Source organism: Microcaecilia unicolor, chromosome 6 (assembly GCF_901765095.1).
Source record: "Microcaecilia unicolor chromosome 6, aMicUni1.1, whole genome shotgun sequence".
Lineage (NCBI taxonomy): Eukaryota > Metazoa > Chordata > Amphibia > Gymnophiona > Siphonopidae > Microcaecilia > Microcaecilia unicolor.
This window is the reverse complement of record NC_044036.1, coordinates 3,974,291-3,989,250: the sequence shown is the minus strand read 5'-3', so window position 1 is coordinate 3,989,250 and position 14,960 is coordinate 3,974,291. Positions and strand designations below refer to the sequence as shown.

At 44.8% G+C, this 14,960-nt stretch overlaps 1 protein-coding gene across 6 annotated transcripts in view; it reads left to right on the top strand.

The window, feature by feature from the left end:
• Positions 1-14,960, top strand: part of SZT2 (SZT2 subunit of KICSTOR complex) — a 484,798-nt gene that overhangs the window by 30,729 nt on the left and 439,109 nt on the right. For all 6 annotated transcript variants that reach the window (XM_030207429.1, XM_030207428.1, XM_030207430.1 and 3 more), the window contains exon 4: positions 13,822-13,953. In XM_030207429.1, the coding sequence (XP_030063289.1) occupies positions 13,822-13,953 (132 nt within the window). The remainder of the gene's footprint in view (positions 1-13,821; positions 13,954-14,960) is intronic.

Sequence of the window (14,960 nt, the reverse complement as noted above, 5' to 3'; positions counted from 1 at the left end):
GTTCAAGATGCTAGATTTGGCTGACTTTCTCTCTTTGGAGCAAGCTGAGTCGCTTCACCAATTGGCCATGTAGAAAGCGTATCGTAAGTTCTTGGCCAGGGGTGCCTACGACACTTTTGATGTGGCATCCAGGATCTCTGCCCAAAGTACAGCAATGCGCAAACTCTCATGGCTTCATGTCTATGACTTGGAACCTGCGGTTCAGCAGCTGTTGGCGGATACCCTATGCCAGGGGGATAAACACAGCAGCCAGACTCATATTTGGAAAAACACGATTCGAAAGTGCAAAACCCCTCTGAGAAAAACTACACTGGCTCCCAATCAAAGAACACATTGCCTTTAAAATCTGCACCATGGTTCATAAAATTCTCTATGGCGAAGCGCCAGGATACATGATAGACTTAACCTACCGACCAAAAACGTCTCCATTTCAACACGATCGCATCTCTACCTACACTACCCAAGCTGCAAAGGTCTTAAATACAAATCTACTTATGCATCCAGCTTTTCCTACATAAGCACACAACTGTGGAACGCGCTACCAAAGGCAGTGAAAACGATATACAACCACCTAAACTTCCGGAACATGCTAAAAACCACTCTGTTCAAAAAGGCATACCATCCCGAACCAACCTAAAAGACCGACCTTGGCTACACATGAAAACCAAAGCACGTACGTTCACAACAATACTCTTCCCATCAGGACTATTCTGTGGCTTTTGCCATATAAACTTCTTCCTACCACTACAGCACAATGTATTTGTTCACACTGGAAACAGCAATTGCTATTCCGGTACTATGTAAGCTACATTGAGCCTGCAAATAGGTGGGAAAATGTGGGATGCAAATGCAACAAATTAAAAAAGAAAAATAACATAACATGTTTGGAAAGAAGGTTGAAGAGGTCGCTGACCAGATCAAGAAACATAATACCATCTGTTCTCTCCCCCGCTTGGCGCCTTTTGCATCTGCCTCATACTCTAGGAGGTCTTTTGGCAAGTTGAGAAGGGTACCTATTACCTACAGAGGTGTAGGTACACCGCTTCCTCTTGCCCACCTTCTTAGGCTCAGCACGCTTGTTCTCATCAACAGCATGTGCCTAAGGCCCCTGCTGCTCCCCAGTCAAAGCAAGAGACAAGCTCTTGACTGGCTCCAGAAGACCATAGCCGTTGTCCCAGTGTCCATGCCGGATGACTTACAATCAGGGATGAGGCTGACGTTTTTTCATGAAAGGTGGCCCCTTGTAACCTCTGACTGGTGGGTTCTTCAAATAGTCTGTCTAGGATATGCCCTCAGTTGCCGTCGTACACCTCCAAATTGCCCACCAAGAGCTCATTCCTTCAGCTCTTGGTACTTTCTCATGCAAAATGGCGATAGACTTTTTGGTTTATTGTAAGCCACATTGAACCTGCAAACGTGGGAAAATTGTGGGGTATAAATGTGATAAATAAAAGAAGATTGGGGGAGTATGCGTCCCATCCTAGACCTAAGGGTCTTGTACAAATTCCTGGTCAAAGGAAAGCTCAGGATGGTTTCCCTGGGCACCATTCTACCCATGATTCAGGAAAACGATTGGCTATGCTCTCTAAACTTAAAGGATGCATATACGCACATACCGATACTTCCCGCCACCGGAAGTATCTAGGGTTTTGGTTGGGTACACAATACTTCCATTGTTGCCTTTTGTCCTCACATCAGCTCCCAGGGTATTTACCAAATGTCTAGCATAGTTGCAGTGTCACTACACAGGCTTCGAGACCATTTGTTCCCTTATTTTGAAGATTGACTGATGAAGAGCATGTAGGAGGACAATGCTCTGTGTGGACTATTCGGGAGCTTGAGCTGCTAGGGTTGGTTTTAAACTACTCCAAGGCCCATCTACACCCTCCCCAGCAATTGGAGTTCGTTGGAACCCTGCTTGATACGCAGAAGGTTCGGACTTTCCTCCTGGGGCCGAGAGCGGACACCGTAGTCGCACTGGTTTCTTGGGTTCAAACCTTTCAGCAGGTCACCTCTCGGCAGATGCTGTTGTTGTAGGGACAGATGGTGTCCACAGTTTGTGATACCCATGTCTTGTCTTCACATGAGAATTGCTGAGTGGACCCTAGCTTCCCAGTGGTGCCAGCCCACAAGGAACCTGGAAGATGTCATCCAAGTGTCTTCGCAGCGTGCTCATTCCCTGTTGTGGTAGACCATTTGATCTAAATTGACTCTGGGACTTCCTTTCCATATTTCTCAGCCACAAAAAAATTCTGACAATGGATGCATCTCGCCTGGAGTGTGGAGCTCATGTAGATGGGCTGTACACTCAAGGTGCTTGTTCCACCCAGGCAACAGATCTCCAGATAATCTCCAGGCTATTTGAAACGCTGTAAAGGCTTTCAGAGCTCAGCTGCCTGACCAAATTGTACTCATTCAAATGGACGATCAGGTTGCAGTGTATTACACCAACTAGCAGGGGGGCACCGGCTCATGCCCTCTGTGTCAGGAGGCCATCCAGATGTAGCGTTGGGCTCGCTGACATGGCATGTTCCTTCGATCCACTTTTCTGGCAGGCATAAACAATAGTCTGGCCGACAAACTGAGCCGGATTATGCAACCGCACAAGTGGTCTCTCAACATGGGCCTTGCCTATGAGATCTTCTGAGCATGTGGCATCCCCTTGGTGAACTGTTTGCCACATCAATCACAAAGTCCCTCATTTCTGTTCCAGACTAGCATTCTTCCTCCTTCATTGGTGGATAGGTCTTCAGTGTGTATCCTCCCATACCTCTTGTGGGGCAGACTTTGTTGAAACTCAAGTAAAACCATGATTCTGATTGCTCTTTACTGGCCCTGACCGGTGGGTTCTCCAAATTGTCTGCCAGGATTATGCTGTCTATTGGCGCAAACATCCTCCAAATTGCCCAGTGAGAGCCTCTTATCTCAATGCTCTGCACAACGAGGTTCTTGCAGGAACTCTCCCTTCTAAAGGCCACTGCAGTCAAGCCCATTCCACCAGGGCAAGAAGGGAATGGATTCTATTCCAGGTACTTCCTTGTGCCCCAAAAAATGGGAGTATCTTATGCCATCCTAGACCTCGGGGCCTGAACTTGTATCTGGTCAAGGAAAAGTTCTGGATAGCTTCTCTGGGCACCCTTCTCCCCATGATTCAGCCAAACGATTGGCTATGCTCTGTGGACTTAAAGGATGCCTATCCCCACATTCAAATACTTCCTGTGACTGGGAAGTATCTCAAATTTCACGTAGGGAAGCTCCACTTCCAGTATTGTGTCAGCTCCCAGAGTCTTCAAGTGTCTAGTGGTATTCGCAGTGTTGCTAAGCAGACTTGAGAGTACATGTGTTTTCCCTACTTGGACTCAAGAGCATCCTCCTTTAATGTGCTCTTGACCAGCCAGTCATCCATGTGGAGTACTGTTTGGGTGCTGGAGCTACTAGGGTTTGTTGTCAGCTACCCAAAGTCTCACCTAGAACCTGTACAGCAATTGGAGTTCATTAGAGCCCTGCCAGACACTTCACAAACTCGGGCCTAACTCTGTAGGTGTGGGCAGATGCTCTGATAGCCATTACTACTCAGGTCTGTAGCAGCCAGCAGGTCACAGCTTGACAGATGTTGAGGCTGTTGGGCCACTTGGCCTCAATAGTTCATGTGATGCCCATGGCGTGGCTCCATTTGTGGGAAGTCCAGTGGATCCTAGCTTTCAGGGTCCACTGCACTTCCCTAGTGGTCTCAGGCCAAGGGGAACCTAGCGGATTCCATCCACATCACTCCCACTTTGACTGTTTTTGTGCACCATTTGCTCCAGTTTTGAGCCTGGGACTACCATTCCAAATTCTTCCAGCTCAGAAGATCATAATTATGGAGTCATCCAACCTGGGCTGGGAGGCCCATGTAGATGGGCTTCACATCTAGGGGATTTGGTCTGCCTAGGAAGCTTTGCTACATACCAACTTCCTGGAGCTCTGGTGAACTTGGATTGCTCTAAAAGCTTTCAGAGATCGGCTCCTGAACCAAATAATCCTGAATCAAACACAACCAGGTTGCCATGTTTTAGAAATGCTAGTTAGTAGTAGTAGTATTATGTGAACAGGTGGAGGGTATGGGATCTTAACTCTTGTGTCAGGAGGCAGTCGAAATGTGGACCTGGGCCACCAGTTATGGCATGGTGCCATGGGCCACATATCTAGCTGGGAAATAGAACAGTCTGGCAGACAGACTGAGCAGGGTTATGCAGCTACATGAGTGGTCTCTCAACATGGCTGTTGCCCACAAGGTCTTCTGAGAGTGGGGCACTCTCACGATGGATCTTTTTGGCACGTTCTCAACAGCAAGGTTCCTCAGTAGTGTTCCATACTAGCAGCAGATGCCTTTTTCCTTCATTGGGGAACGGAGCGTCTGTATGCATGTCCTCCCATTCCTCTAATAGGGAGGACTCTCCTGAAATTCAAGGAAGACAAGGTTTCCATGATCGTCATTGGCCCCTTCTGGTTGAGGCAGGTATGGTTTCCTCCTTGGCGTTATCCTTCGAAGAACTGTGGAGATTGGAGTGTTTTCCAACCTTCATCACTCAGAATGAGGGGTCTCTTCTTCATCCTAACCACCTGTCCTTGGCTGTCATGTCCTGGATGTTGAGAGCCTAGAATTTGCCACCTCGAAACTTCCAGAGGGTGTCAAGAGTCTTGCTGGCTTCCGAGAAAGATTCCACCAAGAGGAGTTGCACCTTTAAATGGAGGGGGTTTGCCATCTGGTGTGAGAGCAAGGCACTAGATCCTATCTTGCCCTACAGAAAAACTGCTTGAGTACCTCCTGCACCTCTCGGAGTCTGGTTTGAAAACCAACTCTGTAAGGGTTCGGCTCAATGCAATCAGTGCTTTTCATCACTGTGTGGGAGGTAAGCCCATCTCTGGACAGCCTCTAGTTTGCTTCATGTGATGTTTGCTGTTGACAAAGCCCTCCCCCCATCAAACCTCCTACTGTATCATGGGACCTCAACATTGTCCTCACCCAGCTGATGAAAGCTCCTTTTGAGCCACTTGATTCTTGTCAATTAGTAAGTGGTCTTGAATGCAAAAATTATAGGGACAGGCTTATGAACCTCAACATGTATACGCTGGAAGAGAGGAGACATGTTAGAAACGTTTAAATATCTTAAGGGCATTTTTGTACAGGAAGAGAGCCTTTTTCAAATGAAGGAGATCTCTGGAATGAGGGGGCATATGACAAATTTAAGTGGGAATAGGCTTAGGAACCTAAGGAAGTATTATTTCACAGAAAGGGTGGTGGAGGTGGTGGAGTCGATGACTGTTCCAGAATTTAAAAAGGCATGGGATAAGGATGTGGGATCGCTTAGGAACAGGAAGAATTAGGGGTTACAGCGGATGGGCAGACTGGATGGGTCATATGGCCTTTATCTGCCATCATGTTTCTATGTTTGAAGTACCTGAACTTGGAAGGTCTTGTTTTTGGTCACAGTCACTTCAGCTGACAGAGTCAGCGAGCTCCAGGACTTGTGGCGACTCCACCTTACACAAAGATTCATCATAACAGAGTAGTTTTCTACACTCACCTTTCTAAGGTGTTGTTGGATTCCACCTTAGTCAATTGTTCTGCTAACATTTTTCCCATCTTGGCCTTGAACTGCAAGCGAGCCAGAGCCTTAGTCTTCCATCTTGAGCAGACTAAAGCCCATAGGCAGTCTACCCAGCTTTTGTTTCTTTTGGCTTGAAAAGGATGGGGGCAGCTATTGGTAAACACAGTTTATCTAATTGCCTAGCAGATTGCATCTCCTTTTCTTATGCCCAGGCTGGGCTGACTCTAGAGGATTATGTCACAGCTCACCGTGTCAGAGCTTTCACTTAACATCAGTCTTCATTGAGGAGATTGACAAAGCTGCAATGCGGTCTTCAGTTCACCCAATCACTTCTTACTACTGCCATCAGCAGGATTCGTGATGTGACAGTTGCTTCGGTCAGACAGTTCTGCAGAATAATTTGGAGTCTAGAATCCAACTCACCTTTTCTAGGCCCATTTTTATTCTGTTCCAGGCTGCACCTGCACAACAGGAAAGGAATGTATATAAGTTAAGAGTCTTCAGTTCAAATACCATAGGTAAGGGTTAGTATAAAAAGGTAAAAGAAAAAGAGCAGTGCTAATTTATATACTGAATTAAGTATGATTTTCCTTTAATTATATTTTTGAATGTATTCACCTAGTACTCTCGTTTGATGTGGCTAGAAATGTTTGTTTCTTTCTGGGTATATTTCCTTTGTATTATTGAAACATAATTTTTCTTTGTTTCATATGAAACTTGTAAATAAAGAATGTATATAGATTCTAGTTTAATTGGTTCCTTCTTGACTTTCCCTGTTACAAGTCCTGATTGTCTATTGGGTCATTCCATGCCAAGTGGTCTAAACCTTCCCACCATCATGTCTCCAATTTTGTTCAAATTTTATCTGTTGTGCGAGTCAGGTGTTAAACGAAGTTTCCCAAAATTTGAGGTCTCTGCAACAGTTGCAGATCTAGACCCCCTTTTCTGAAAAGTTGTCAGTCCATGAGTCCGCGGCATTTACCAAAATGCCATTTTTGGGGTCTAATAAAATCCAAACACATTTATAAGAATGGCTAAAGAATTCAAATCCTGTACAGTTTTTGATGCTAATTCCGATGAAATACATTTTAACATTATGGATGCAAAATCCAGTCAAACAAGTTGACTCAAAATGTGCATCAAAATTGGTCGCAACTCATCGGAACATATTTGGACCAATATTCAGACCGCAACAACTTCCATGCAAACAAAGATACGGACTTGAACTTTTGAACAAGCATTATGCTTGTGCTGGACATAATACTGCCAGATTTGCAACTAACCAGCATCTATAACCGCCCCGCAGGATCTCTTCAAAGTTGGCACTGTCAGCACAAATGGTAAAATGTACCAAAGTTCAAAGCCAAGAGTCTGCCTGAATCAGCTTGTGAACAGTATCATCTGAAAGAGAAAATTGTGCTCTACAACACTGATATGTTTTTGTTTTGCAATGCCACCATTAAGTAGCCATTTACTCAGGTCAAAGTATGTTATATTTTGTGTGCGCGATGTATTGCATTGGTCCATGATGGCTGAGCCATTACTGGTTATCACATTGAAACCAGCATCCCCATCGCCATAGGGGCCACGCCCAATAGCCATGCAGTAACAGCCACGGGTGGGTATCTTTACTGCAGGATCCCAAGCCTGATTGTGTGTTTCTTTACTGCAGGTTCCCAAGCCTGCCTTCTTCAGTTACTTCACTGCAGGTTCCCAAGTCTGTCTTCTTCAGTTGCTTCACTGCAGGTTCCCAAGTCTGTCTTCTTCAGTTGCTTCATCATTCTGAAAGCATCATTGATCTGCAAGAGAACAGTTTCATGGAAACTATATTGCCGACCAGATGATGTCATTGATGGAGCTGGAATAACAGCAATGATAAGTTGTTCTGGGATCCAGCAAGTATCGCGTCTTACCGGCCAATAAAATGAAGTAGCGTGACCATGAGGATGCATAAAGCTTATGAAAGCATCTTTCTGTTCCACTGACGTTTCACAAACGTTTCCAATCCACCTGCTGACCTGAACATGTATACCCTGGAGGAAAGGAGGAACAGGGGTGATATGATACAGACGTTCAAATATTTGAAAGGTATTAATCCGCAAACGAATCTTTTCCGGAGATGGGAAGGCGGTAGAACGAGAGGACATGAAATGAGATTGAAGGGGGGCAGACTCAGGAAAGATGTCAGGAAGTATTTTTTCATGGAGAGGGTGGTGGATCTTGGAATGCCCTCCCGCGGGAGGTGGTGGAGATGAAAACGGTAACGGAGTTCAAACATGCGTGGGATATGCATAAAGGAATCCTGTGCAGAAGGAATGGATCCTCAGAAGCTTAGCTGAAATTGGGTGGCAGAGCAGGTGGGGGGGAAGAGGGGTTGGTGGTTGGGAGGCTAGGATAGGGGAGGGCAGACTTATACGGTCTGTACCAGAGCCGGAGATGGGAGGCGGGACTGGTGGTTGGGAGGCGGGAAATATTGCTGGGCAGACTTATACGGTCTGTACCAGAGCCGATGATGGGAGGCGGGACTGGTGGTTGGGAGGCGGGTAATACTGCTGGGCAGACTTATACGGTCTGTGCCCTGAAAAAGGCAGGTACAAATTCAAGTTTGAGTTTATCTTGTTGGGCAGACTGGATGGACCATGCAGGTCTTTTTCTGCCATCATCTACTATGTTACTATGTTACTATATTTATTTTCATAAATGCAAGCAACATACTGCCCAGGCTGAAGATTTGTGACTTTCTTTTTTTTTTTTATTATTTCTTTATTCATATATTTCAATATATTATCACAATACGTGAGTATGCAATCGGCATTTATACAAAAGGCAAAAAAAGAAATAAAAGGAGTGGAGGAGTGGCCTAGTGGTTAGGGTGGTGGACTTTGGTCCTGGGGAACTGAGGAACTGAGTTTGATTCCTGGCACAGGCAGCTCCTTGTGACTCTGGGCAAGTCACTTAACCCTCCATTGCCTGCCGCATAGAGCCTGCCATGAGTGGGAAAGCGCAGGGTACAAATGTAACAAAAAAAAAAAATATATCATTAACAGCCTTTCTGTCCACAAGTTTAGGAAATTTGGAATCCAAGAATTTAGAATTTAAAAATAAAATATATAGCAATAATTACAAACTAATGGTTACAACCTCTGGTTCAGACCCCAGCCTGCATTAAGGAGGGCACACAACATTCAATTCCACTCTAACATCTAGAAATTCTTTTAACTGTTTTGGGTCTACAAATTGAAACTGTTTACCCTCAAGCATTACATTACAATAACAAGGAAAACGTAATATGAACGTTGCTCCCAGTGCCACCACCCTAGGGCGGAGTTCCAAAAAGGCCCTCCGTCTCATCTGTGTAGGCCTTGAGAGATCAGGAAAAATACGAATTTTTGAGCCCAGAAACAGATTTTCTAAGTGTCTCAAGGAAAGCCTTAATACGGCATTCCTATCAGGCTCCAGCACAAAAGTAACAAGCAGAGTCAACCTCTGAGTAATTATCTCCAATGAACTTTCAAGGAAAGAAGTAAGATCCATTCCTTCCCCTGCTATCGGGGGATTTTCTTCCACCACTCCTGATGTAATAAGCCCGAGTAAGGGGAGGCAGTGAGTCCTTATCCATTCCAAGAATATCAATCATATATTTTTTTACCATATCCAAAGGGGAAATTAAAGGCGATTTGGGAAAGTTAAGAAACCTGAGGTTAAGTCTTCTAGCCTGGTTTTCCAGGTACTCCAATCTTTTATGTAGGAAATTATTATCCTTAACCAAAGCCGTTTCTACAGATCCCATTTCTTGAATTTAGTGTTCACAGTCTCCAAATCTAAGGTTTGCTGTGCAGTCTTTTGCGCCTGAAGCAGGCCATCCTCAGAAAGAGTCTTTATATCAGAAGTATTCATTTTTAAAGTAGTTTGCATAGAAGTGTGAATGCTGTAAACCATGTCCCATAGTGACTCTAATGTCACAGTTGTCCTTGGGCAATACCTTTGAAGCTGATTGTAGCAGTAGTTCTCGGCATTGAGATTCAGCCTCCGTTACTGCAGACACTCCCTCAAACAGATCAAGCTGAGCCCCTTCGGCTTCCTTCTCTGTTAGAGCTGCCAGCAACTCCCCTCCAGGCTGGGGTGGAGCAACTCGTTCCACGGGGCTCAGGGAAGCCCCGTTTCCATTCTCAATCGACGCCGATGCGCCGAGAGTTGCAGAGGGGGTCGAAAAACCCTGAGGACCCGGTTACTGTCTGAAAAATTGCAAAGTTGTCTGCCTCGTCGCCGAAGAAGTCACAGGAGCTGAGGGATGTTCCTTCACTTTTCCCCTCCGTTTCCCCATGTTTGATGAGGCGACGGAGGCACCGAAGAGGACCTACAAACAGAGCAACTTCCAGGAGCTAACACAGGTGCGTCCATTCACAGCGCCATCTTGGCAGGATGGATTTGTGACTTTTATCTATTTGTTCAGCATCACTAATTTTTGCCAAAAATGATGTTGCATCCTTTGAAACTGCTGACTTGAATTGTTGTTTTATCCCCAAAAGGTTTGAATCCTGCCTTCTTAGCATAGAAGATTACGTGGCACTTTGATGTACCAGCATTTTCCCAATTGAACAGGGAGCCAAGGATTCTTCATTTGTCTTGTCTTCTGACATCTATAATTAAATAGTACAGCAGATGATAAACACACTTTTTAAAAGATTTTATTAAGCTGGAATATTCACCTGAGATGGCACGACCAAACTGATAACAGCGCACAATAAACGATTGGACAATCAACAAATAAAATACGAATGAATAAATAATTATATCAGTACTTTTAAGCGACTATTAAGACTCAATTTCCTAGAAATGAAGAAAAATTAGCGCATCAAGCGTACTAAATATAACATACTTTGACCTGAGTAAATGGCTACTTAATGGTGGCATTGCAAAACAAAAACATACCAGTGTTGTAGAGCACAATTTTCTCTTTCAGATGATACTGTTCACAAGCTGATTCAGGCAGACTTTTTTTTAATAATTGGCTTTGAACTTTGGTACATTTTACCATTTGCGCTGACAGTGTGTAATGGAATAGAATTTTAAAAGATTGTTTTTCAACCCTGTCTGGATCGACCAGTGCACTTGGGGTCTGTATTGTTGATCAGAAGTAATTCTGTTTCATTTATTGTTTAAGTGCTATCTTAAAGGATTGCTTTTCTGTCCCTGCTTTTTGTCCGATAATACCTTCTGAAATCTTGTTTTTCTGACCGAAAGTAACTTTCCTTGTGAATACAAAAATAAGTTGGAATGTGGAAGATAAGACACGTCTCTAACCAATTCAGTTTGTGCAGGAGGGAAACAGGATATGCTCGGCGTTCAAGAAATGAGCCACCTTTCCAGTAGTTTGTTTGCTTGGGCCGGAAGCATGTGACTGCATCCTCATGTACATTCTGTAACGTTCCCTTGGAGGCATTCCTGTAACTTTCCATAGTTTTGGACATCTCAGAGCCTATAAAAAGGGAGGGCTTGTCACAGCACAGTGGGGTTCATCTGTGAGCAACGTACGGGCTGCGTAGAAATCTGTTGTTCCCGGTTGAAAAAGCTCCTAGCTCTTTTGCTGTGTGTGTTGGGCCCTCCTCAGCTGATGATGACAAGAGCTTGGATCATGGAGATCAGTGATGATTGTATGTATGTAATTATTGTTTCTTTCCTGGTCAAAGAACTCTTTGCATTGCTTGGATGTAGAGGCCAGTGATGCAGGGCCGTGCCAACACGGTTAGCGAGGTAAGTATGGCAGGGGGGTGCTTCCCTCTGGGGGGCACCGCCGCACCATGCTCACCTCGCTCGCCCTCCCCCCAACATCCCTTTTCTTTTTTTTTCCTTTTAAATGTACCTCCGTAGCGGTTCCGGCAGCGCAGCGTCAGTGAAGGAGGCGGCGCTCCCGACGTCGCTAGCCTTCCCTTCGCTGTGTTCCGCCTTCTTCTGACGTCATTTCTGACGTCAGAAGGCGGAACACAGCGAAGGGAAGGCTAGCGACGTCGGGAGCGCCGCCTCCTCCTTCACTGATGCTGCACTGCCGGAACCGCCACAGAGGTAAATTTAAAAAGAAAAAAAAAGAAAAGGGATGTTGGGGGGGAGAGAAGAGGGCGGGCAGTTGAACAATGGGAGCGGGAGGGCAGGGGAGAGACGAGAGCATGGATGCGAGGGGGGGGGTCATGGAAGGGAGAGAGGGGAATTGCTGGAAAAGGATGAATGGAGGGGGCAGGGGACAGAGGAGCATGGATTGGGAGGGCAGGGCTCAGGGAGAGAGGGGAATTGCTGGATAGGGATGAATGGAGGGGGCAGGGGACAGAGGGGCATGGATGGGAGGGCAGGGCTCAGGGAGAGTGGAGAAATTGCTGGACATAGAGGGGAGGGAAGAAAGATGAAGGAGATGAAATGAGGGAAAAGGAAGAGAGGAGAAAAACTGCACATGGATGAAGAAAATAGGCAGAAGCTGAGGACCAGAAATGAAGAAGAAAGGAGGAAAGGAAAGAAATAAATGGAAAGGAAGCCCTGGAAACGGAGTTAAGAGGACAGATAGCAGCAGAATCAGATACTGGGCCAGCATGATCAGAAAAAGAAAGTCACCAGACAATAAAGGTAGAAAAAAAATCATTTTATTTTCATTTTAGTGTTTGGAATATGTCCACTTTGAGAATTTACATCTGCTATCTTATTTTGCAATGTATAGCAATTTGTTTCTAAGAATATTGCTGACAATTCCTGTCAGTGTGGCAAGTGGTGAGCGATCATTTTCACGGGGGGGGGGGGGGGGGGGGGGGTGCGCTGCCGCCGCCAACTGATAGTCTGGAGGGGGGGGGGGGCGCCAACTGATAGTCTGCAGGGGGGCGCCAGAGACCCTAGGCACGGCCCTGCAGTGATGTAATAATTGTCTTAATCATTGTGTTTGCTTCTTTTCCAGGTCTGAGAGATGTAGAGATCAGTGATGTAACCATTGTTTTCATATAGCTAATTACTGTATATGTGCTAACCAGTATATGTATGTATATATTAACCAATTGTAGAATCTAGCTTCCTCTAATAAAGGTTTCATTTACTCATTACGAATCCAAAAGAATCCACGGTAATTATTGTTAGTGAGACAGCCTGTAAATCCATAGCAAATCACAGTGCCAACTTTGAAGAGATCCTGCAGGGCGGTTATAGATGCTGGTTAGTTGCAAATCTGGCAGTATTATGTCCAGCACAAGCATAATGCTTGTTCAAAATTTCAAGTCCATATCTTTGTTTGCATGGAAGTTGTTGCGGTCTGAATATTGGTCCAAATATGTTCCGATGAGTCGCGACCAATTTTGATGCACATTTTGAGTCAACTTGTTTGACTGGATTTTGCATCCATAATGTTAAAATGTATTTCATCGGAATTAGCATCAAAAACTGTACAGGATTTCAATTTTTTAGCCATTCTTATATATGTGTTTGGATTTTATTAGACCCCAAAAATGACATTTTGGTAAATGCCGCGCGCTCATGGACTGACAACTTTTCAGAAAAGGGGGTCTAGATCTGCAACTATTGCAGTTAGAGATCTCAAATTTTGGGAAACTAAGTTTAACATCTGACTCGCACAACAGATAAAATTTGAACAAAATTGGAGAACATGATGGTGGGAACTTTTTTTTTAATTTTAGACCACTTGGCATGGAATGACCCTATTGTTTTCAATGAGCCTGGCTGTTAGGGATTCCTATATGTGGTAATACGGCTGTCCTTCTTGACCTCGGAGAAAGTGAAGTTACTTACCTGTAGCAGGTGTTCTCTGAGGACAGTAGGATATACATTACCGCATCCCTTCCACCTCCATAGGAGTTGTATTCCTCAACCTTTTTTATTGTACTGCTGGTCCTGTGCACTCACGTTGGGTGGCATTCGTGCCGGGCTCTGTCAGAAGACGTCACCCATGTTTTGTATTACGTATCTTGCTGTCCTTGGAGAACGCCAGCTACAGGTGAGCAACTTCACTTTCCTGCACCTCTCCTCTGTCTTTGGGGCTGTGAGTCTGTTCCCTTCCTCCTGGTCTATTTCTGACCTCCCCTGTTTTAGTAGAGGTATGAATCAGTTTCTTAGGCCTCTTCACATTTCTCTTGGGCTTTGATACTCTTCTCCATCACAACACATGCTATGTCATTGAGGTTAAGTCTTCTTATACTTTTGCTGCTCTCACAGTAACATGTCCTTCCTTGTGTCTGTGACTCAGGTGCTGATCCAGGGCTGTCAGCTGGATGGATTTAGCCTGGAGGATTTTCTCCATCATATTTACACACAGTTGGGACAGTTTGAGAGCAGAGTGGCTGAAGTGCTGCAGCAACAATATGAATTGAACAACCAAGTGAGTTATGACAGGAGCTGGAGCTGAGGGTAATGAGGCTTGAAGATGTTGATGGGGAAGGAAGAGGAAATGCAAGGGTGAAAGTAGTTGATGTGTTACCAGACTGAGAAGAATTATGGATGAAAACAATGTTGAAATAAATGATATGGCTTACTGATAAAATTATTTAATTATTGGAAGACAATAAAAGCTGTGTGTTACGCATTGTAGCCAGATTAATCGTATATGTGGGCAGAAATTTAAGTATTTGCAATGAGTAGATCTCGGGAAGAATTTATAGCAGGAAATAAGGTTTTTCATTAATAAAGTTCCCTGGAATAAACGCCTGGAATAAACTTCCCGAGCCTGTTTGTCTAGCTCCGTCGTTGGCCGTTTTCAAGTCCAGGCTAAAAGCCCACCTCTTTGACACTGCTTTTGACTCCTAACCTCTAGTCACTTGCCCTGTACCCCACCTCTTTAATTCCCTTACCTCTTAGTTGTTCTGTCTGCTTACCTGTCTTATTTAGATTGTGAGCTCATTGAGCAGGGACTGTCTTTTTGTGTTTAATGTACAGTGCTACGTATGCCTTGTGGCGCTATAGAAGTGATAAGTAATAGTAGTAATGTTCTGGTGGTAGCCACTTGTTTCCTGTAGATAGTAGCAGTGTGAGCAATTCAGATTTCTCTCCTCACACTTGCTTCATGATTAAGCTAGCGGTCCATTTGTTTTGTATCATTTCTTTTATCATCTCTGTCAGTCAAAGTGTACTTTGGATAGAGTCTTTGTAAGATTACACATAGACGGAACCAAGATTCTGAACCCTAGGCTGTGGACTTCCTCAGGATTCCCCACGCTCAGAATAGCAGCCCTCAAATCTCCTCCTTACCTTCGCATATGCCATGGATGTAGAGTGTTCTGTGGCATAGTCGAGAGTGTGGATGCTGCTACTCTGAGCGTGGACTTTATCCCTTCTCTGCTCAGATCTCCCCTATCTTAGCATTTCTCTAGGCAGGTCTTCTGAAAGGAT